The sequence below is a fragment of the Apaloderma vittatum genome, unplaced genomic scaffold (genome assembly GCF_000703405.1).
Source record: "Apaloderma vittatum isolate BGI_N311 unplaced genomic scaffold, ASM70340v1 scaffold3691, whole genome shotgun sequence".
Taxonomy (NCBI): domain Eukaryota; kingdom Metazoa; phylum Chordata; class Aves; order Trogoniformes; family Trogonidae; genus Apaloderma; species Apaloderma vittatum.
The window spans coordinates 11314-34977 of NW_009700645.1; the positions used below are offsets into that span (position 1 = coordinate 11314).

The 23664-nt window shown below is 36.7% G+C and overlaps 1 protein-coding gene across 4 annotated transcripts in view; it reads left to right on the forward strand.

Annotated features, from left to right (window-relative positions):
* The first annotated feature begins 1571 nt into the window (after window positions 1–1571).
* The window catches only part of MAP3K7 (mitogen-activated protein kinase kinase kinase 7), a 36603-nt gene continuing 14510 nt past the window's right edge, over window positions 1572–23664 (forward strand). The window contains exons 1-12 of one of the 4 annotated variants that reach the window (XM_009878807.1): window positions 1572–1684; window positions 3255–3320; window positions 4228–4273; window positions 4919–5057; window positions 5820–5944; window positions 9461–9589; window positions 11471–11601; window positions 11986–12067; window positions 13143–13294; window positions 13930–14089; window positions 16609–16689; window positions 22925–22992. In XM_009878807.1, coding sequence (XP_009877109.1) covers window positions 4240–4273; window positions 4919–5057; window positions 5820–5944; window positions 9461–9589; window positions 11471–11601; window positions 11986–12067; window positions 13143–13294; window positions 13930–14089; window positions 16609–16689; window positions 22925–22992 — 1101 coding nt within the window. In that variant the 5' untranslated portion in view covers window positions 1572–1684; window positions 3255–3320; window positions 4228–4239. Of the gene's footprint in view, window positions 1685–3254; window positions 3321–4227; window positions 4274–4918; window positions 5058–5819; window positions 5945–9460; window positions 9590–11470; window positions 11602–11985; window positions 12068–13142; window positions 13295–13929; window positions 14090–16575; window positions 16690–22683; window positions 22719–22924; window positions 22993–23664 lie in introns of those variants that run through there. The other 3 variants (XM_009878806.1, XM_009878809.1, XM_009878810.1) reach the window with 3 other exon arrangements.

Consider the following 23664-nt stretch of genomic DNA (forward strand, 5'->3'; position numbering starts at 1 on the left):
CCGCGCTTCTGATGCAGCCCAGGATGCGACTGGCCTTCTGGGCTGCAAGAGGGCACTTGTGGCTCATGTCCAGCTTCTTGTCCACCAGTACCCCCAAGGGCTTTTCCACAGAGCTGCTCTCTATCACATCATCCCACAGCCTTTATTCATAAGGAGGATGGGCCCGACCCAGGTGCAGGACCTTGCACGTGGCCTTGGTGAACCCCATGAGGTTCACATGGCCCTACTTCTCCAGCTTGTCCAGGTCCCTCTGGATGGCATCCTGTCTGGCACCAGTCAGTCTGATGTCATCTGCAAACTTGCTGGGGGTGCACTTGATCCCACTGTCTATATGATACTACTTGAAATCAAGGACTGGGAACCTGAGCGCAGAATGCTGTTAAAACCACTGGAGAAGAAAGGCTTCCAGGGCTAAGTACAGAACCTGAGACCAGCCCACCTAGCCCCTTGTTTCTCCCTGCCCCAGCCCCTTCTCATCTCTGCTGCTTTGCCTTTTTTGGAGTGGAGGAGCTCCTGTCTCTTAGCTTCTGTGCCACTGTGTGCCTTCCGTTTCCTCCTCTTCCCTTGGCCTTTCTTTGGGGCACGCACGTAACAACTGGGTTGTGTGTGCTTTGCTGTAGCAGCTGGAGTCACTGTTTTGGTGACCCTCTAGTTTCAACTTTACATTGCATATGTATGCATTATTATTGTTTCTGTACCTTGCCATTTTTCCTCTGAAAAACACAATTAACAGAAGTGAAATTTCAATTTATGGTAGTTTATAACTTGACAGCAACTGAAACTCACCTCGTAGAAAAAAAAAGGAGACTTCTCTCTATGCTGCCTTAATTTTTGTGCTTGATTTTAAAGAACGACTCCAAGTAACAGTAGTGATAGAGCTTCTTTTTGGGAAACATCAGTGGGCTCTTGAATAATACCATATGCAGGAGTTGCTACTACTGTTTCTGTGCAGTTATAGTGAAGAGTTATGAGGCTTGTCTGGTATGTTTAGGCAATGTTAATTCCAAATGAACTAGAAAGCAGACTTCAAGGAAAACAGAGAAAGCACAGTTTGTAGAGACACTGTGCTTATTTGAAGGATTTAAAGAATTTACTGCTCTCAGAAAATGAAAGGATAAGTTTGAGCTCGTTGAACACCTCCTGACTTCATCATAGTCCTGTGCAATTATTTGCATATGAATTCAGAAGTTTGAATTCCTGTTACTAGCAGGAGTAAACAAATACAGCACGCAGATATGATTTCACTGGTCAAATCTGTAAAAAGAAATTTGCCATCAGTTCCCTAAGTTTCTTCTAAGCAGATCTTATTTGAAATAATTAAGATCATATTTTTTTTAACTACTGTTACTGCATGTTAATAATAAAATGTTTTGTATGTGTGTTTTCCATTTCTTCTGTAAATGATCTCTAGAGGAAGCCTAGCTAAGGACCAGTTACGCTTTGATGGCACAATATCAAATTGCTGCTGCAAAACTCAGTTCAGTGTGTAAAATTTCTTTTCTGATTGTGAAGTGCTGCATAGCAGATGAAACCATTTCAAGTTTTAACTCAAGTGTTTCATATTTTGTTCTAGGTGGTTGGAAGAGGAGCCTTTGGTGTGGTCTGCAAGGCAAAATGGCGAGCTAAAGATGTAGCCATTAAACAAATAGAAAGTGAATCTGAAAGAAAAGCCTTCATTGTAGAGGTACAGTGAGTTTGCTGGAAAACACGAGATTTGGTAGTGCTTGTTTTCTTAAATTCATGGGTGAATTTAGTGTGCTAAAATCTATGTCTCCTGTTACAAGGTAAATGCAGCCTGTGGTAAGCAGGGGCCCTTGTCTTGCCGAGGACAGCTGCCAGACCAAACTGCAGCTCCTTTAGTCTGTTTCCCATAAAAAGTGGAAGGCAGTGGAGCCAAGAAGGGGGGCTTACAGCTGGGAACACCAGTTCCTAGATGCTGCCCCAGTGTGGAGTCAGGGTGCAACCGAAATACCCACCAAAATCTTGGAGCTGATTAACACTTCCAGGGGCCATAGTGTAGGTTATTCGTACAATCACATCCATACTTGAAGCTGTTTCTTAGTTTTTTCAGCAATTCTAATAATTGTGTTATTTCTTCTTACATACAAATTTATTAATACGTGTGCCTCATTTGAAGGCAATCTCTCTTTCCATTCAGTGTGGTCTATTTCAGAAAAGATCTTGAGTAGTTCAGATACACCAATAAACTCCCTGAGTTACAAAACGTTTTCTTGAATCACAAGTTAGCCATGTAATTTAAATGAGATATGCTACTTAGTAATTAGATAGAAATAATCTAGGATATCCAAGATACACAAAAAAATGTTAAAAATAAATCTTAATTTTGGAACTAAACATGTAACTTGCTGAAGGGTTAGAGGAAGCATATTTGTAATAGGCCTCTCTCTGTGTAAATATTGATGTTATTCATTACCATGGAAAGTTTTTAATGTTATTAATCTAATTTAATACTGAATAGATCTGATCAGCCTCTTAGCATTTTTGAAGATAATCCCAGAAATGCTTCAGTAATTACTGGGGTTCAGGAAACCCTGCACACTGCAAGCATCAGCTCTAAGTCTACTTTTTTAGAACTTCTGAAGTGTATAGGAAAAAATAACATTAACTCCCTAAATAATCAGCAGCTTAAGCTGCCTCAGAAGTCTTTGTGAAGGGAAAGAAAAATCCTTTTTTCTTCCTTTCTGCTACCTACTGGTAAAGAAAAAAATCAGTGCCACATAGTCTGATCATCAATTATTACAAACAGTAGTAGATTCTTGGAACTATGTCACATTAGTATTAAACCGGCTGGCTTATTTTATAGGGTTGTGAGTTTGAGGGGTTTTTTAACAATTGTGAATAAAGCCAGTATGATTCAGATTGTTTAGCTAGTCAGATAATTGGGATTCCAGAATTGGAAGCTCCAAGAGCAGCAAACCTGCAGAGGTCATAGTTGCACAGTGCTTATGACTTGAATGATTTTACTATACCGTGAAAATACTACTGTCCTTAATATCTTTAAAATTTCTTTTAAAATACATTTCCAGTTAGACACAATCCTAATTACATACATTAAAATGCTAAAATGGGTATCAGTCTTATAATTCTTAAAATCGTGATCCAAGGTTATGCAGACATACAAAACTGTAATTGCTGTTGTGATGTATGAATTATGGATGAAATATAGGTGTATGAATAAAGCATTAGCCTTTTTTTTTCCCGCTGTTTGAAATTAAGTGTGATTTGTATTGCAGCTTCGACAACTGTCACGAGTAAACCATCCCAATATTGTCAAGTTGTATGGAGCCTGTCTAAACCCAGTAAGTTATAGCTTTGTCAGTATGACAAAAGGTAACTAGCTTAACATATACAAGCATCTGTGCACAAAATACATATTTACGTGTTTTATATGTATTTTGTGTGGTTTAGCTGTAATACGGAAAGATACAGATATGTATCTACAGATATGACCTACAGATATGTAGGTCAGTTTGTCTTTCCTCTGCTATGAGAAATAAATTCTTTCAAGAAAACCCAAGTTCTTTCTAAATACTCACAATTCTTCAGTTTGTCAGAATGGCATCTGGTGTTATTAGATATGGAGTGTCATTCATAGCAACAGTCCTATTAATTGCAAATCAGCAACGTGAAAAGAAAATGCACTACCAACATGTGATTCATAGCTTGTAAATCAGTTCCTGTTCTCACATGTGCAGTTTTCAGGATTTATTTTCTTTCTGCCATGGCTGCAGTCCCACAGATTCTTAAAGCAGAAAAGCAAATACTGTGACAAGGCACGTGTATCCTTAGCTAATTCTAGTATGGACTATTTAATTGGGTAAAATAATGCTGTATCCCTTTCTTCTTTGTACTAATGAAGTTCTTTTGATACGGTGTTTAAAATTTTTTGTAAGACCCTAGAAAAAGGTAAAGGCACATTGGTTGCAGTTTGGAGACAGCATTTGCTTTTCAAGGCTGGGGGAGGAGGGAGATCATTCTCTTCTTTCCTGACTTAGACTGGGAACCAAGTATAAAGCTGATTTCTGTTTCTTACACATAAATACGTACTGTTCATGCTGACTCTTTACCTCATAGATAAATTTTCCGTTAGCTTAGGTATGGAGGCTTTGCTGTTGCTCTCAAAGAACTTTCCTTTCAGTTTACAAAAGCTGATTTCCGCCCCATGTTTAAAACATCCCTATTTTTTGTCCCCTCCCACCCCCAAAGGTGTGTCTTGTTATGGAGTATGCTGAAGGAGGTTCTCTATACAATGGTGAGTATCATTTCAACACAGTGTCTTCCTGGAGCTCAAGTGCTAGTGTTAGGGCAAACATGATCTGAAATAGAAAGCTGGTTCATACATACATTTCCATGCTTGGAGATATGTAGAAGCCACCTGGACACAGTCCTGGGCAGCTGGACGTAGGTGGCCTGCTTGACTCTGCTTGGTGGGTCTCCAGAGGTCACTTCCACCACCAACCATTCTGTGGTTCTTTGAGATTTAAAGAGAGCGTGCTTTTAAAAACTGCTTTTCAGTCCACTGCTTTGTTTCTTGATACCAGTTTATTCTATTTGATACCAGTCATTTAAGGCTTCCCAGTGGAACACCTGAAAAGATGCTTTCCTGACTTGTAAATTCCCTGAGCATTTGGTTAACATAGGCTTTACCAGGGATAACTGAGAGCAAGCAACACCTTTCATGTTGAATTTTAATGTTTAAAAAAGCACTAAAAGTGGGAAAAAAGTATTACATTTCCAATATTTTAACGGTCTGCAGAAGGATATTTTCAGTTGCAGTAGTGAGGCATTGATAATGACTTAGATTCCATAGAGCTTTTTGACTGGTATTTTGTTAACTCCATTGTATCTGTTGTAATATGCAATAACGTTCTTTTTAGTTTGTGCCTTTGTTTTGCAGTGCTGCATGGTGCTGAACCTCTGCCTCATTATACCGCTGCACATGCCATGAGTTGGTGTTTACAGTGTTCCCAAGGAGTGGCATATCTCCACAGTATGAAACCAAAGGCTCTAATTCACAGAGACCTGAAACCACCAAAGTAGGTTTATGGTTCATGTTTCATATTTTCTTACAGTTGGAATATAAGATAATTTATAATAATTTCTCTTTCTGCCTGTTCCACTACCCCTGCCAGAATCTCCCATTGCATTCCACTGAAACAAAAATGAAGTTTTCTGTACAGTCACTTTGTTGATCCGACTCATTTTATAGTGTCAGATCTGGCTCCACAAATTGGTGAGAGCAGCAGGATCATCCCCTTTTTGTCTAGCCTGCTTTTATTAACCACATAAAACTGTATCTCAAAGATACACTTGAGTTGTTGAATTCTTACTTGTATCCTCAGTTTTGATTTAGAGAGCTGTTAACATGGAACTTCTGAGTGCTTTCATTTAAATAAATAGCTGCGTTGACTGACATTAATGGGAGTCTTGATCGTTCTTTTGGTAAAATCGTTACAGCACTTCTTGGTTTTCAGCGTCTGGTATCTGAAAGACTAAATCTGTCAGTGTGTGCTCAGTGGTTTACTATGGCTAAATATATTTCTTCATGCTAGATTTTAAATAAATATTAATAAATTACAATATATATTTGATTATTTTAAAATAATTCATGTGTTCAGATTAGGCACAGGTGACATTATTTATCTCCCAAATTGCAAAACTAAAGCGCTGAGAACCAAAGCCTTAGATATTCAACTATACTGGAATCATAGTTGTTGGGATAAGAAAAAATCAGTAGTTTATTACCAGGCTATTTCATCATATAATTTTTTTATTTTTGTTTTCTTTTTCTTTGACAGTTTGCTCTTGGTAGCTGGGGGGACAGTTCTAAAAATCTGCGATTTTGGTACAGCCTGTGATATTCAGACACACATGACCAACAATAAAGGAAGTGCTGCTTGGATGGCACCTGAAGTTTTTGAAGGTAAAAATAATTTACAGTGTGAATATTATGTGACCCTTCTAAAGACACATCTGCCAATGAATTAGGTGTAGGAAATAGGAGCATCATGTAATCTTACTTTACTTCAATTAGTATATATAAGTTTGAAGTAACAGCTGGGTGTTGGCAGAAGTCTAACATTTATTTGAAAATCTATATGGTTGTATATTGCCAAATAATTATGCAGTTTTGAAGAACAGTACTGATCTGACACTATCATGATAGCATTAGTGAATTACATGAAGACGTGGAACCTTTATTTATGTCTTTGCTGAGCTTTACATAAGGAGTACCTTTAGATAGCTGCTGTTTCTTATTTTGTAAGTAAAACACAGCCAGAGGGCTGTTGCCCCAGAATTCTGCTGTTTCTGAGATTCTTAAGTAATTTCAAACTCTTCTGACATGTAAATACACTGAATACACTGTAATTACTTTCACTCTCTATTCTGATCAGCTTTTATCTTTAGAATCTCCCTGTTAGCGTCTCTAAATTGAACATAATTGCCTTCGTTTTCAATCCCCCACTTTCTCGTAACTCCATCTTCATCTGCTTTTTTTGTGTAATCTAGATATTTGATGTACTTCCTCTTCCCTACATACTGAGGAACTTGTTATTAACTGTTAATTTAGTTAAGTAGGAAAACAAGGTATTTCTTGGAGTGTAGCTGGGGAAGACTGATGGCGCTTGATAATTAGATAGGTGTAATTGCTGCATGATTATCAGAGAAATAATCCAGTCAATATTAAGTCACAATTTAAACAGCTTTTAGCCAGTCAGTACCTTAAAGTATGGCTGGCGCGTAGCAGAGCGGTCTGGAGAAGTCATCTTCTGCTTCAGGAAGCAGGTGTCTTGGCTTCGATGCAATTGGCAAGTGTCTGTGTGCAGCAGCGGTTTCCCAGATTCTGGATCCAAGTGGCCTCTTTTATTGTCTTTATTGCAGAGAAAAGCAGCAAATTATATAGGTCCATATGCAGTTTTAGGAGATGTTTCCTCCCAAGCACCACCTTTGGAGCTTTTGTTCTGAAGGTAATATTTTCTTCCACATGCTGCTTAGAGGACCCACCCAAGGGTGATCTGTTTCACTTTGGTGCCTAAAAGTTTTCCATTATGTTGCTTTATGTTGAGGCACTTGCTCTGTTTCTTTAGCGAAGAATGCTGCTTTTCTTAAAATTTGTTTATTGTTAAATGAAATTGTATAAATAAGATTTTTTTTTTTCTTTTTGAAATAGTTGACTGAATAATCAGTGTTAAAGCTAGATATTTTTTTTTAAGTGAAAAATCTTGGTCTAAAATGGACTTTGAAAGAAGTGTATCTCAGGAAGGATTTACAGTGCGTATCTAAATTTTTCTGGTGTATCTTTGTTCTGCCTTGCTGAATTCATGTCTTGTATTGCATATTTATTGTTGAACAGCAGCAAAAGCTTTCAGTTTACAGTTGGGTTTATGTATTTTTACATGCAAGCATTTACTGATTCCAAAGGTTGGACTCAATCCTGAACATCTCTTCCAAGCGAAACTGTTCTATATTTCTATGATAATGACATAAATCCTTATACGAGAACAAGTAGCAAGGAAAGAAAAGAATCTAGTAGCTTCTATGATGCACCATATCAAATTACTCTTGAAACAGCCACTAAACTACTAAAATAATCTTGTCAAATGTCAAAATTATTAAGAATTTGCTTATGCTACTGCATCAAAACTCAACAATGGAATAAATGCTCATATTTTAGTACTGGTTTAGTACTAATATTTTTAGATGAGAACTATAAGAGCACTAGAACTATCTGTTGTAGATGGCAGAATGCTCACTGAAGTATTTGCCCTTGTATTTTTTCCCCCCATTTTAAACATTAGGGCACCTAAAGCCTTGTAGAAATCAAACTGAAAATAATACCATTTAGATGAGGATAAACTGGAAGAGAGCAAGTGCTCTAATTTCAGAACTTCCTTTAGAAGAAGGTGTTTTCAAAATGCTTTGTGATAATTAGGCAAGTTGAGGAATGAGTATGTCTATCCTAACTTCGTCCATTACAGAATGAAACAGTACAGAATACTCGCTCACTTTTTTTGGCCTCTTGAGTTTTCAGAATTAATCCAAGACATCTCAGCAACTAAGTAGAATTTCGTTGCTCAAACAGGAGGATAATACTACTTCCCTGTTCTAGGCTGTGTGTCACAGAAGTGCTGTGGCTGCACAGATGAAACTGTTTTGCTTCCCTTAGCAATCCACATTGTTTACAGTTACTTTTTTTTCCAGCACCTTTGAAAAAGAGCTGACTGATAAACCTGACTTTGTTATCCCTTTTCAGTAACTTTTAACTTTGTTAGCCACGTTCAGCTACTTTGATACAGATGTAAAGGGTTTTGGAGATGCCAATTCTTCAAGGTTTTTGTAAAATTGGTAGCTGAGGGAAGTCCAAGTTAGCACCTTCACTTAGAGAGGATTTGTTCGTGCTGCAGCCTGTCTCTCCTGTCTGCCTTGCAAACTGGCTGGTCTGTGAGACTGACCTGAGACGATGCTGCTTTCTCTGCACAGTTTGTCAGAGGTTTGGGGGCAGAGGAAGGTGACTTGTGGGTAAAAGTGGAGCTTTTTGCAACTGGATGCTATATGATGGTATCCATATGAAACCAGACTTCTTTAATTGCACTGTTGATGGAATGATTTGTCTCAGTGATGCTTTCTGATTATGCATTGACCAAAAAAATCTCTTGGCCACTTGATGCTAATTTTGAAGATGGATAAACAAATCTCATACCATTTATATTCACTCATTTATTATCGTGTCATTGACCATTCACATTTTTTTTTAGTATTTGCATGAGTTACGGTTACAGAGTATGCATTCTTCCTTTGCGGAGTGTGAACATTTTTATTCGTTACTCTGTATCACCTACATGTCTTCTCCACTTGTAGTAGGAGTCTTAGAAATAGCGAACTTAAGATCAAAGAATTTTAAGTAATGACATGACAAAAAGAGTAAAAAACAGGGAGGAATTAAGGCTATGAGGAACCGAGGAATCTGCTGATGTGTTCATGTGGTAACTTACTAATTTTGCTAAAGATCTGTAGTTAGGAAAGCAATGGATACGACAGAGATGTTATTGGCTAGCATGTCATGATTAACATGAAAGAAGTGAGTTTGAGAAGAATATTTAGAGGAAGCAAGAATAGTCAGTTAAAACCAGAATGCAAGAGATCTTAGAAACTTAATAAATCACATTTTATATTATATAAGAAGACTGACCTATTTTATATTTTCAGGATTACTCCAAGTGAAAAAGATTGATTTCCAGAGAGAGGCATTCCTAATGATCCTACTGTCAAATGATTTCGGACTTAAGTTAGCGTGAATCAGCCGGCTTTAGAAAGCTGTTTTTTCTCAGCAAAACCGATGTGCAAGGAAGCATATAGAGCCATTTATCAGCTCAAGCTATTCTTATTTTTACTGCGTTATGTAGAAAAGAGACAAACTATATTGATGACTTTCTTCCAGGTAGCAATTACAGTGAAAAATGTGACGTTTTCAGTTGGGGTATTATTCTCTGGGAGGTAATCACCCGTAGGAAACCTTTTGATGAGATTGGTGGTCCAGCTTTCCGCATAATGTGGGCAGTTCACAATGGTGAGTTGAAAATACTTTATTGCATTTGAAGTTGTGTATTTGACCTATAAATTTGCTAAATAATCTTAACGGTGCAGTTTTAAATTCCTCAATTTTCTGGTTTATACTTCATTAAATATGCATTTTTGTTGTAAAAAATACAGACATGCAGCCACTTTTGTGTCACTGTGGGGTTTGTGTCATTTGGCTGCTAGAGTGCTTGCATTTCTTGCTACATGTAACTGGTATAGGAACAAACAAGCGAAAAGAGACATGTTCTTTGTGTTACAACACTCCTTTTTAAAAGTGATCTGAATTTTGTGCTGCAAAAAAACCCACAGCGTCTCTGTCTGGATGAATGACAATTTTATTAGCCGACTTGTCTTTTTCTTTTTCCTTTTATTTTTTTTTTTTTTAATTGGGTGTCTACAGTAAATGTGGTATTGAAATAACATGACCTGTCAGATCCTCGGGAGCTTGGAATAGAAACAGAAGACAATGGTTGAATTTATTTTGTATAAACCACTGGCACAGCATTGGTCAGAATAATAGACTGTACTATCTTCATGCTAGTGGTGTATCTTTAACAGTGTTTTTTTTGGGTCCCATCACAAAGCAGAGTTTTAAGAAGAATAAAGTAATGATAGTGAAGTAATGAAACAAGTGATGAAGGCTGGTACTCTGCCTGTCTGTCATTGCTTCAGTACTAAATGATAAAAGCTTAAGCCTGTGCTCACAGACATATTTGATGAAAAAGAGAAAGGGGCAGAGAGCGATAGGGTAGGTGAGCATTATAGTCATAGTAATGCACAAAGATAGATTCTCCATTTAGATTTTTCAAGTACATGAGTCATTGAAATTAGGAGTGATGAGTGTCTTGCATTAGAGCATAAACTGTAAAAGTAAGTGGACGTGTAATAGTCATAAATCAAAAAGCCTGAGTGAGGTGTGAGACTACCCTTTAGGGGAAGACGAATTCCCTGCCTGTCGCTACTTTCCTACTTTTGCTTTAAAAACTCTCTTTCCTTTCTCTTCTCACTTCTCTCCCCCCCTCTTCATTCTTTTCCTTCTTAGGAAGGAAGTGTTAGTGCGCTTTATCTCACTTGAAACTATTCTGGCACTCTTAGTTCATGTACTACTTATTATGGTTAATAAATTTTTTAATACTTGCCCTTTCTCTGCAAAATGTCACTACATCTCATGTTTTAAACAAAACTGGATGTTCATCAATTGTACTTACTGTTGAAATAGTAAAAAGTGTAGAAAATTGAACTAAGAAAAACAGCTGAATAATTATACAACAGTCAAAGTAAAATATGTAATGAAATATGTGTATAGGCCATGAAAAATCAACCAAAATTGGTACTTTCAGGGCTCAGTAATTTTTCAAGAAGTTCTTAAAAGCAAACTCTGCCCTCAAAAAAATTTTTTTGAGTACATCATTAGGATCCAAAGAATGTTACGACTTGCTTCCTAGTTTGGTCTAAATCTTTATTCTTTAGAAAGTGGTAACATATTCATTAGACATTCTAATCTGTTGCATTTGGTCAGTCAGTAAATTTATTCAAACTGTTCCTGAAGGAAATACTTCAGGCTTTTTCTTGTTTGTGGTAACTTGTTCTTTCTTGTTTGTAGTAATTTTTGGTTTGTAGTAATTTTTCTTGTTTGTAGTCGTTTTATTCTTGTTTGTATTAATTGTAACTTGTATGTAGTGCAAAGGAACTTTTTTTGTCAGGCTTTTGTTTGTAAGAAACAAAAATTAAGTACAGACCAGTTCTTTCAGACTACAATTAACTGTACGTTTTCCTGTATTTATTTAGCAAAATACTAGAGAAGAGAGTCACTGTCAATTGTCTTACAGTCTGTTTAACAAATAAAGGGTTTTTCTGATTTCACTAATAGGTACTCGGCCACCACTGATCAAAAACTTACCTAAACCAATTGAGAGCTTAATGACTCGTTGTTGGTCCAAGGATCCCTCACAACGACCGTCCATGGAGGAAATTGTTAAAATAATGACACACTTGATGCGGGTATAAAAATTTATTTTAGTTAATAATTTCTTAACCTATTAAGTTGGGAAGTTGAACTATAAAAGGTATGCCTTTTAGCACACTCTAAAGGAGGGTTTGCATGTTTTCTCTCTTTTCTCTTTTATTGAAAAAAATATCAAATTATTACGGTAGAGAAGTGAGGTCATTTGTCTCCTGATGGGAGAGGTATACTAACTCATATTTGAGAAAATTAATAATCATTGATGTATTTTAATATATCACTAAAAGTAATTGCGTTTATTTATCTTCTAAATAATTATTATAATAAATAATTTGTATCTGTTATTTTATAGGGTACCACTTGAATAATTTCAAAATAATTGTTAATTACTTGTTTATCAAATCATTGCTGTTTTTTCCCAGTACTTTCCTGGAGCTGATGAACCTCTGCAGTATCCTTGTCAGTATTCAGATGAAGGCCAAAGCAACTCCGCCACTAGTACAGGTACACTTGTGTGAATAAAAAGATCAGCAACATGAAATTGTGCAGATACAGTTATAAAGCACATTCTCATAGTGATTTTGAACTCAAATTGGGAAAGTCTTTCCAAAATTTTAAGCGTTGGCGGGAATATATTTTTTTTGTTAAGACCACATCATGTTTAGTGTTCTCAGCCAGATGGTTTTGCTCAAATGCACTTTTAATGGAGATGAGGCATATAATAAAAGCTGCCTCTGAATGTCCGTGGTTAAGTTCTCTTTTTTCTCCGTAGAGATTTCTAGCAAAGGATGCTTTCTTACTTATTGGCATTTTTAAATTTTTGACTCTTCTTGAGAGCTGCACATGCTTTAGGCCACAGTTTAATTTTGCAGCTCTTTCTTATTAAGATGCAGTAAATGCAGTAATTTAAATTGAGGGAAATCACTAGAAAGGTGAATGGAGTAAACTGTGGGCTAAGCTTTCAGGTAGTCTTGCCCCCAGAGAAACCCTAGAAAATAAAGATCATTCCGTCTTCTCATTTTTTTTGGAGCACAATTTTCACACTTCAGTCGGTTTTAATCTTGGGTGTCCTCACCTTCCATTACTTGGTTGGTTTGTTTTCCATCTGCAAACTGCAGTTATTTTATCTAAAGTTTCCTCGGCTACTTTGCAACATAGTGACCTATGTATTACAAAATCTTTTCATCTGTAGCACTGTACAGGCTATTCAGCATATGATTTTAAGACAAGATTTATTACCTCTAACTGTGAATATATGTTGTCTGTTATTATTCAGGATTTATACTCCTCTGTGGTTAATGAGTGAGGTTGCTGGTTGTGTTGTTACTATAACATCTAGCCCAGCAGTTTTTGAACAAGCTAAAGACTGACTTTGAAATGTCATCATGTTTTCTGTCTTGTTCACTCCTTCTACATTTTTACATTACTAGATCTGCTGCAGTCTTTCAGCCTGCCTTTTGTTAAAACTGAACAGTGTTGCATTAAAACAAAGTTAGGCTTCTGAGAATGCTCAAGCAAGGAGATGCACTAGTATTTTTAACATAATTCTCAAATGTCTTTCCGTGTTGCTTATTTCTAGGTTCATTCATGGACATCACTTCTACAAACACAAGCAACAAGAGCGATGCTAACATGGAACCAAGTGACTTCCAAGGAGCTTCTACCAATGACACTATTAAACGTTTAGAGTCAAAATTGGCACAGCAAATGAAAAATACAGCCAAGCAGCCGGTAAGCCAACATGTGCAATTTTGAACTATAATAATGAAACGGACAAAGATGGCGAGTGTTGTAACTGCTATGAAACAGCAGTGGCTTCTTTCAAAAAATAATACGAAATTGGAGCCAGTTAGTTACAGGAGTAGAAGATGAAAGGGGATGGAAAAATATTGAATGATTCCAAAAAGGTAAACTGGAACACTCTAGTAAGATCTCCAATGAAATTAAAAAATACTTCATTTTATTTCAAGGAATTCATTAGATTGAAAGAAACTTGCTTTTGAAAATTGCTGCCTTAATTTAGAACCAAAATATTAGGATTAAACATTTATTAAATTTTGAAAATACTATGTTATATTTCAAGTAGGATGAAAAAATGCAAAGATTCTCTTGTGACAGATTTGGCCTAATTCTGCTCAAGTTTATGTGTAAAGTTAGATTCTTTTGAAAGTTGCAAGTACCTGGTTCTTGCATGTTGATAATAGCTAAATTTATTACCATTTATCAAATCATAAATTCTAGATCTTGTCACTTTTAAAATGCATATTATAGAAATATATTTTAACCTGTGTAATGTGCATATCATGCAGGGGCTACTGCAGATTTATTTTTTTTTCTTTTTTGTAAAACTGTGACTGTTGAAATAGGGTGATCCTGGCCGTTTGAGTTTACCCCCGTCTCGTGGGAGCAGTGTGGAGAGCCTGTCGGATGTTCGCGCACGACCACAGTCAGCCCTTGTTTCAGGAGAAGCCAAAAGGATGAGTGCTGACATGTCTGAAATAGAAGCAAGAATAGCTTCCATCACAGGTAAAATTAAAGAATGTTTTGGGGGGTAGACACAGGACTTGGAAGGAGGGAAAAGAAGGAGGAAGTTGTAAAACATGCATAGTCGTATTGGAAGATTAATACCATTAACCATATGAAAATACTTTAATTTTTCAGGAAGCCTTTATTGTCCTTTATTAATTGTGGGGAAAAGTGGCTCCATTCACAGTTGTACCCTCAACAAGTTGGAGTATTTTAATTGGGTAATCTTAATGTTATGGAAGAGTTTACTTTTGTTGAATTAAACGTTTACTTTTTTTAAAACTACTATGAAACTTCTAAATACCAGTCCTGTTCCAAATGCACAGGTTTCTCCTTTGCATCTGAAATAATGTTATTCCATGTGCTAGCGTAATTACTTCTAAAATAACTTTCGCTTCAAGGTTATTCCTATAATATTTTGAAATTAAGAGGTGAGTTTAAAGTTCAGCATGTTCCCAAATAAGATTTAAAATCTACTTTGACAGATTTTGGAAAGAGAAACATAGTTAGATTTTTTTCATCAGATTAACAACACATGGGTATCATTGGTTTAAAAATTAAAAATTAAAAAAAAAAAGCTACAAGTTTTTTACCAGGTTTACTTCAGGTAGCTATAAACTCTTGTGTTTAAACACTGAATCCTTAAGTGAATTGGAATTTATGTGTAAGTATAAATTTTATAGTGAAAGCAATCTTTATTCTTCCCAGGCGAGTGAATTAATAAAAATATGTATACTTGGCAAACACTTTCTTGTCTGTTTTCTTCATCAAAGACATTGTTTGTAATTTATGCAAGCTTGTTATGGATATAACCATATATTTAAATTACTTTGGTTAGTCCAGGGTTATTACTACCAATCTGCAAATTAAGGTCATCAAATAGCTCTAATTAATAAGGAAATAAGCATCATATTCTGGCTTTCTTGTGCACCATGACTGTTTAATTTTTGTTCTTCATTGTATTATGATTACTCCAGAATATTGTTTTACTAAATACTGAAGTTACTCATGAAATAATATTTATCATGCCCTAAACACTTTTTACTTTTATGTTCTTATTTTAAAGCCTTATTCCAAGATTTGTCTTTCGTATTGTCAGTCTTTGACTGGATGACTGTGTAGCGCCCCTCGCCCTAAATATCCCTAAAGGTTTCCTAACACAGAAGGCAGCTGTGTACTTACCTGATGATAGTAACAACCTGCTGGTTTTCTTTTAAAGTATGTCAGGACTCGCTTTAGTCACTGACTTTCTAAAGTCAATGTAAGGTTTTGACATTAGTGAAAATAACCTGGCCCTCCTTGGTGTGAGTTTTTAATTTTCCCGGTTTGTCTTCCTTAAGTACATTGCTCTGAATAGTAATTATTGTTTCAGACTATTTTAAGGTTTTTTTATATATATATAATTTTTTGTAACGACTGTAGCATTTATTTTTCTTGAAAAAAGTATATATTAAACATACTAGGTTTGTTATTGTTTTGGATTTTTTTTAATAAATCACTTCAGGCAGTAGTGGACTACTAGAAAAGAGATCAAACCCATCTGACCATAACTTTTTCAAAAAGAGCTGAAACAGCACTGTATTGGTTTTGATTTGTTTTTTTTTAATCTTGTTAACTGTATAACAAAAATAATATGCTGTGAAATGTAAAAAAAATTGTGTGGCTGGGTGAGAATTGGGCTGTTAAGAGCAAATTAGGTTATTTAATCTTCTTGTTCTATTGCTAGATTAAGTGTAAGGGTAAATCACAAAATGCACGTCATTACTTTAGTAAACTTAAGTAGAATATGCTGCAGTGTTCTACTTTTGGAGGATACTTTCAGATTTATCTCTAAATGGGAAATATTTATGTTAAAATACACAAGTAGTAAAATAAAAAATGTATGATTAAATTTTATTCCGAAGGATATAATATTTCTTGAGCATCATGCAAAAATTGAAAGGTTGGTAATGATCTCCAGTTTCCAGAACGAAAAATCTTCTCTAAAAGGACAAAAGAATGGAAGGCAGGAATGATTTTCAAATATAGTAAGAGTAAGCATTTTTTCCAGAGGCAGATGAGATTTCCTTTAAAAGGTGATGATTTAAAGGAACAGCAGTACCCAAGTACTAATCTTGTTTATAAAATAGTTTGTACCCAACACTAAAGAGAATATGTTATATAAATTTATTCTGGATATACAGGGGATCTGAAATAATTTAATTTGTTCTCTGGATAATTGTTTTTGGTTTTCCCTTCCTTGTCGCCATGCTGCTTTTTGTGTTTGACTTTTGTGTTGCTAACTATAACTAATTACACGGTGTTGTAATGACAGCTAGTTCTGCATTTTTTGCTTTTTAACAGTTGCTTTACTATGTGTAAGCATGAGTGGAAGGCAATGCAGTTTATTCTGCATGACAGACTTTTGCATGAACTACAGTTTAACCAAGTTTATGAAAAATGCAGTATTAGAAATTTAATAATTTTGCTATTGCCATTTTAGTGTTTTGCATGTGTATTGTATATGTGTATTTTTTCAGCCTATTCCAAGCCCAAACGAGGCCATCGTAAAACTGCTTCATTTGGCAACATTCTGGATGTCCCTGAGATCATCATACCAGGTATCGCAGACCAGGTGAACGGGTCAGTTGGTTAAGATGCCGGAATAATGATCAGACTGCTAAAAATACTTCTTGCTCCAGTTGCTCTAGGACAGAACCAGAAATTAGCCCAGTAATTTTTTTTTCAGAATGTCTCTGGAAAGAGGAGCATGATATTTTAGTAAACTTACTCTTATCAGTAAAGGATTTGATCTTCTGGTTCTGATATACTTTTATTCATAAGGGATTTTTTTCCTTTTATCATCTTGATGTTCAGAGTCATAGAGCAAAAGTACATGTAGTCATTTGTTACAAAACCTTATTTGGAGAAAAAGGACTGAAGTTGAAAAATTCCTGTCTTGGTAATTATCTTGCCCTGATCCTTGTTGTGTTTGAGCACCCATTTTTAATCTAATCAAGAATTAGTAGACAAAAAGCTTACATACATTTCATACAGAACTTTAAATCCACGTGATACATGTGATTTTAAAATAATTAACGCTTAAGTCTTATACTTGGCTACACTTTCCTAGAACTAAAACGTGTCTGCATGAGGTATTTCTGTTGTGTCTAAGTTAATGCGAACTAAAATAGAGGATTCTGACAGGAAGAAAATCACAGAAGACACCACAGCTAGTCATTTCAGTTGGGACTTTAATGTGTAATTCTCATCTATCCCAAGTCTGTATTTAGTTAGCACCATACCATTTAACATTCCTTTTTTGGCAATCAGAGCGGATTCTTTCTTTCATTTCATACTTCTCAAAGTCTAACAATAAATATAATCAATCCCTAAACACCATGAACAGTACACAAGTCACTTCAGAATGATTTTTCAGAGGCAGGAGGTGCAGGTAATAGTATCTATCGCCGATATAGAGATCCATTAAAAACAGTGGACACTCTAGATCTGTGTTGTCTGAGGAAGTTTACTTGTAAATCTTGACATTGGTATTTTTCAGTCGAATGCAAAAGATAATTTCATACAAACATTTTTTTTTCAAATAACTTTATTGAAGTTTACATGTAAAAATGCAGAATGTCAAATAGTAGATTTCAAAGAACAACAGCACCACTCATGAAGAGAAAACCTATTTGTCATTGAGGCTAAAAAATCAGTAAGAAAATCTTCTACTGTGGCTTTCCACTGTAACTTTGAAATGATCCTGGCCTGCCATGACATAAATTAAATCCTGAGAGAGCAAAGAAAAAGTGATCTGTCATGTTTTGCAGTGTCAACACGTGATGAGAATCTGGTAACTAATCTCTAGAAGCTGAGTGCCTCTTGTGTGTGCACACCATCTGCATGTAACAACACTGAGGCTTCCAAGAAACCTTGAGACTTTTAGAGAGTAATTAAAAAGTAAGTGAAATAAAAAGCCAAAAATAAGTTGTACCAGTCTGTTGGTTTTAATTATTTAAGCAGAGAAGTTAATTGCAAATTCTTCACCTGGTCTGTTTTAATTGAACTTGAGAGGATGGGAATTCCAAGGTGAATTTGTAATAGACAGAAATAGCAACCTGTGGAAGTGAAAGAAGACGTAAGATTGGAGCGAGCACAATTTATGAATTTTCTCAGAATTTACTGTTAAGGTTTCTAAGTCTTAAATAAGCAACAGTGAGATTCACTGTTAATGCTTTATCAGAAGCAACTATTCATAAAGAGAATTAAAGTATCACAGAGGATGAATTTGGGGGTGCCGGGGGGAAAACAGAAAAGTAGGGTAAAATCCAGGCTCACACACTGAGGGTCATACAGTGGCAACATTTTATCTTAGTAAAATGACGTAGGACCACAGCAGATGCATGCAGAGTAATCCCAGTTAGTGTAAGCCACTAGAGTAACACAGTTGTAAAAAAACTGAAATCTTAAGGTTCATTTCCAGGAAAGATAAGGAATCACTAACGTTATTTACAGGCCATTTCTGAGGTTTAATCAGGAAATGAACGTACTGTTTTGGGCAGCTGTATAAAAGAAGTGTAGGGCACTGAAATAAAATCAAGAAAAGCTACTAGGATAATGTGAAGAGTCTAAAAAAGACTCTGAAGTCTGGCCTTTTTAGCTCACAGAGAACTGAGAAAATAATTATTATTTTCTGTAGATGGATCTGCAGCTAAAGACTAGGAAGAGAAGGCTATTTAAGCTGAAATACAGTCTTGGCACTACAGGAAAGAGATGTGGGTTGTCTGCAAGTTTTCTTGTTGTCAGAACAGCTTTCCTTAAGATTCCCAAGGCCAGAAAAAGAAAGAGATTAATCATTACATGGCAGAGATGTGATCATCTTCCGAGTAGGCTAGTTGTATTTATCTTTATACGTAAAGCAGTTATTCAGAGTACCTTGCTCAGTTGGTCCTTTAAAGACAATGTAACGTGGCCTATTCTCACCTCTTCCCTTTCTCTCTCGGCACAAGGCTTCCGTCCTGGCCTCTGAAGCAGCCTTTCCCCCTCCCGGTTACACTTCCAAGCCTCCCAACCCAGCGCCTCAGTCTTGATTCCCCCCTCACCGTGACGTTCCTTAGCACTGCTGCCACATACCCGGCTCCTCCGAATTTCTTCCCTGGGCACATCCGTCGCTGGGCTCTCCGTCCTGGGGGCAGCACGAATGCCCACCCGGTCTGTGCTCCTGCCTGGGGTTCTGCAGGGCACCCACCCAGGAAAGCAGCTGCTTCCTGGCGCGGGGAGGCACCACGGAGGCATGTTACCATGAGTCAGCTGCTTTGGGGCAGGGTTATTTTAGAAGTATGAGCACTCCATCTGCTATCACTGGGGTTTTTTGTAAAGTGTTGCCTCAGCTGCTTTTCTTCCGTGAAGCAATTACGCTACCGAGGTCATAAAATAAGAATTTTTCTCAGTTGAAGGTAAAACACTGGCAAAAGTGAAACGTGTATTTGTTCTTGCTTCCTAATAGATTTAAATGAGGGCGAACAGAACTTACCATCTAAGATGCTATTTTGTGTTTATAGCTTACAAAACTTAGAAACTGAAAAATGGATCAAATAATTCCTTTTTTGTGCACCAGCTTGGCACACGGTGGTATCCTGGAACCAAATTGCCAAGTGAAGTATCAGTGCTTCTTTTTCACCGTATAGTACGTATAATATATAGTATAGATAGGAAGCACCATATGTATGTATGGAAAATAAAAAGCCTGAGAGGTACAAAAGGCTTAAGTAGCTATATGTTTAAAGAAGCAAACGAAAATAAATTGAGGCCTAGTTCGTAATATCAAGAAATATAACCAGAAGACCTTTTTGATACAAACCTGTCAAGCAGCATCTAGCAAACAGACCTTCAAGTACAGCCTTTTCTTCAGTGGCAACGTTACACACCTCATGCATATAGCGTGCATGCATTTGCCTTTGTAATTCTGTCTTCTGAAACTGCCACTGTTAAGATTTTTATAGCATTGACACTGCATAAATGATTACTTGAGATAGACACCATCAACATTTTGTTGAGTACCTTTACAACGTGGATAGAAATTATAGATGCTTTAGGTCTGTAATTTCTCCATCTGCTTTTAAAACCAATATAAGCCAGAAAGCCCACACATTTCTCCCCAGATCGCTTCAGTCTTCTGGAATTCAGCTCAACTTTTAACTTCTTTAAAATGTCTTCTAGCACCATTACATTCACTGATCATCCTGTGCTGTGACAGAGGGTTGGGTCTTGGGGGGTGTGTAAGCAGGAGAGAGCAAATAACAAAGTGTAAAAGGAGACGCAAATACCTGCTGAAGGGCAGGGAGGAGAGTTCGTAGCTGGTCTGAGTATTTGGGGGAGGGGAGGCAGTGATCAAAAGCCTTAGGAAGTTGTAGAATTTGTTTTCGCTGGGGTATGCGGGGCAGGGCCTGATGGAAGTTTCCTGTTCCTTTTGACTTTTATTTTAGAAGTGACAAACAACAGTATGTGAAATGGCGTGGGGTTTTTTTGAGGCCAGGAAGTATGTTTGGGATGTTTGATTTTGAATCCTAAAATCCTGTAAACTACTGAAATCCTGACACGGTGCATCAAGCTGCTGTATATTCTGTGCATTTACAAAAGTCTTAGTTTTTATAATGAGAAAACAATTAGTTTGAAAAGGATGTAGAGGTAAGAACAAGATCAGAACTGTGAGAGGAAAACACAGAGAAGTAGCAGTGATCATTTCAAGTAAAGATTTTATGGTGTATACTTTTCAATTGAAATTTGTCTTGAATCTGGAGCAATAAGTATTTGTTGATTTATAGTCTGTTTCTGCTTTGTCTAAGCTATTTGCCAGATGTCTGCAGTAGTTACACTAATTAAAATGGCATTGCCTAGTAGAGCTTGCTCTTCCCTCATGCTACTAACTTAAAGATAATTTCATTTAAAGGTGTTCATTTATTACAACATAGTAGTTTTGGCCCTTCCCCCTCAAAGGCATTTTCATTTCTTTATTGCACCCCACCCTGATTATTTTAACATTTTGGCAGCCATGTTCTAATATTTCAGCAACACATGTGCCGGGTTCTTTAAATTCACAAATGTTGCTAATCTGAAATGAGAATTTCAGATATTTTTGCAAGCCTATTTCAGCTGAGCTAATTTTGTAACAGTGTTGTTGAATGAAATGTGCGCATAATTTTGTATCAGTTGTGGGTGGATCGCCCATATCTTGAATATTGATATGAGCTGTGGCAGCCAGATGAAGTATCCACAGCACAGTTTCCTTTTAAATGTATAATCCTGTTTGATAATTTATAAGATCATGAAAAAGTTCACTGGAAATTAATAAATTTTAAAATATTGATGTAGATTTGTCTTTCGTATGATCTCTATTTTGAAGTACTAAACATAATACAGTTGGTGTTGCTTAGGTAAGTATATATTTTCCCTAAATTTCAGAAGCAGATCAAGACCACAGAAAAGTTGCAATTCAGATTCATTTATAGTCAGAGCAAAGAATATATTTCCATTTAGAATTCTTCTTGATATTCTGATATGCTTATTTCTCACAATACTTCCTATAAACTTTTAGACTATAAAATGTTATGACAAACTGATAAAGTAACACAGAGAATTTTGTATTGCTATTTTGTGGTAATGTGTTCCTACATGTAAGAGTACCTATATTAAAAAATTTAAAATATGATGTTAGTAAATGTATTGCTTCATATTAAGTAGTCTTACATTTTTGTAGTAACTGTTGCAAGCCAAACCAGCTGTCAGCATAGGCGGTGGAGCCGTGTGGGAATGATGCTGAATGAGAGGTATCTAAAAGGTTAAAAATGCGATGCCTGTGATGAGGGTTGGAGTGAGCTGGGTTGTGTCGGGGGGGGGGGGGGGGGGGGGGGGGCGCCGGCTGCCAACCACTTTCTGATGAAAACAAGCTGCAGATGCTCCCCTCCAGCACAAAAGTTACGTAATGCCGAACCAAGAGCAAGAATTTTGAACATTGTCAGCTGTTACTCAGGACATTTTGGTGTTTCCTTTTGGACAGCTGACCTGCTCTCAAGAGGCAATATAAACAATCGCCGTAATAAAAATCAAAGTAGCCAGGGAGATTCTGTTGCATAATCTCCTTTTATTTTTAAGGAGACTTTGTTTCCTGGAAATGCCTTTGATTGCGTGTCAGTGTTAAAATTTAAACTGATTTATGTAGCTGTCACTGGTGGATAATTGCTAACAGGTGGAAGGAGAAGAGGAAAAGATTACAGCATTGTGCTCAGTAGGTTGATGGTGAGATGTGATTTAGCTGAACAGTCCCCTTTTCACACTTCTCAGAGCATGAGAACAGGACGTAATTTCATTCATCTGCAGGAGGCAAAGACCAGAAGGAAGCACTTTCGCTTCTTCATTTTCGTGAGGGGAGCGGCAGGGGGGCAGGAGTGCTTGCTGTGTTCCTTGGGCACGCCAAAGAGCAACAGGTTAAAGCTGGCAGCCTGTTATCTTCGTGGTCTAGCTTTTAGAAATCCCCATAACGTAACGCACTTGAAATAGATGTCGTCATCAGCTCCTGCCCCGAGTATTAAGCCTGACCCAATACATGTGACAGAAGATGGTGGAGTAGAGTGCAGCAGCTATTCATGTGGTAGGAGTGGTTATTGAGTTAGGGTGTACTTTTTGTTGACAAGCCAGCATGTTTTGAGTTAAAATTCTGCAGCTGTCTCTCTCCCCCTCTCTCACTTTCTCTGTGTGGATTTGTACAAATTCCAAGCTCCTCTGCAACAGTCGCACCCCTCTTATTTTGTTCTGAATAGATTTCACAGGTTTGTTTTTGTTTTGTTTTTTTCCTAGCAGGAAACGGACAGCAGAGGCGCAGATCCATTCAAGATCTTAGTGTTGCTGGAACAGAGTCCAGTCAGGTAAGGTCCTTCTCGTCTCTGCTTTTATCTTTCAGTAAAGTCAACACCAAATCTGTACAGGGAAACTGGTCTGGAAATCTTCACCTTTGATGCTTTCATAGAAACGATGTGGAAGCTTGGCAGGCTGTTGTGTTGTTTGTATTGCATTTAAATGAGATTCCATGCGGGTAATCTATGAATGAGCTCCAGATGAGAAGTGTTTTCTGTACAGCTCATGCTGCATTTTAGCATTATTATGTACACGTAGCTTTTGTGTACCACTTAATTTGGCTGAGGGCAGATGTTATGCTGGAAAGCCTTTCCACCTCTCTGTGTAGAAAACAAGTGTAATTACTACTTATGGTTGTTTGAAACAGTTACACATACATTAGACTCACTTTCTGCATAAAAATAAAAAGCCTGTGCTTCAGTGTTATAAATGTGTTTATTATCAATCTCTGAACCCTGAATAGTAACTTCCAGTAGTGTCTCTCCATTTCTTCTGAAAGGTTTACAGAAGAGTGTTGTTATAAAGTTTTGTTTGTAAAAAAAAAAAAAAAAGACTCCCTTAATAAGGTATTTTATAATAACATAGCTTCTTATCTGGTATTGTAAATGCCATGGTAACAGACACAGTGATATGCTACATAAAATTGAAATTAAACTAAGAATGTGTTAAATGAGAAATGTACA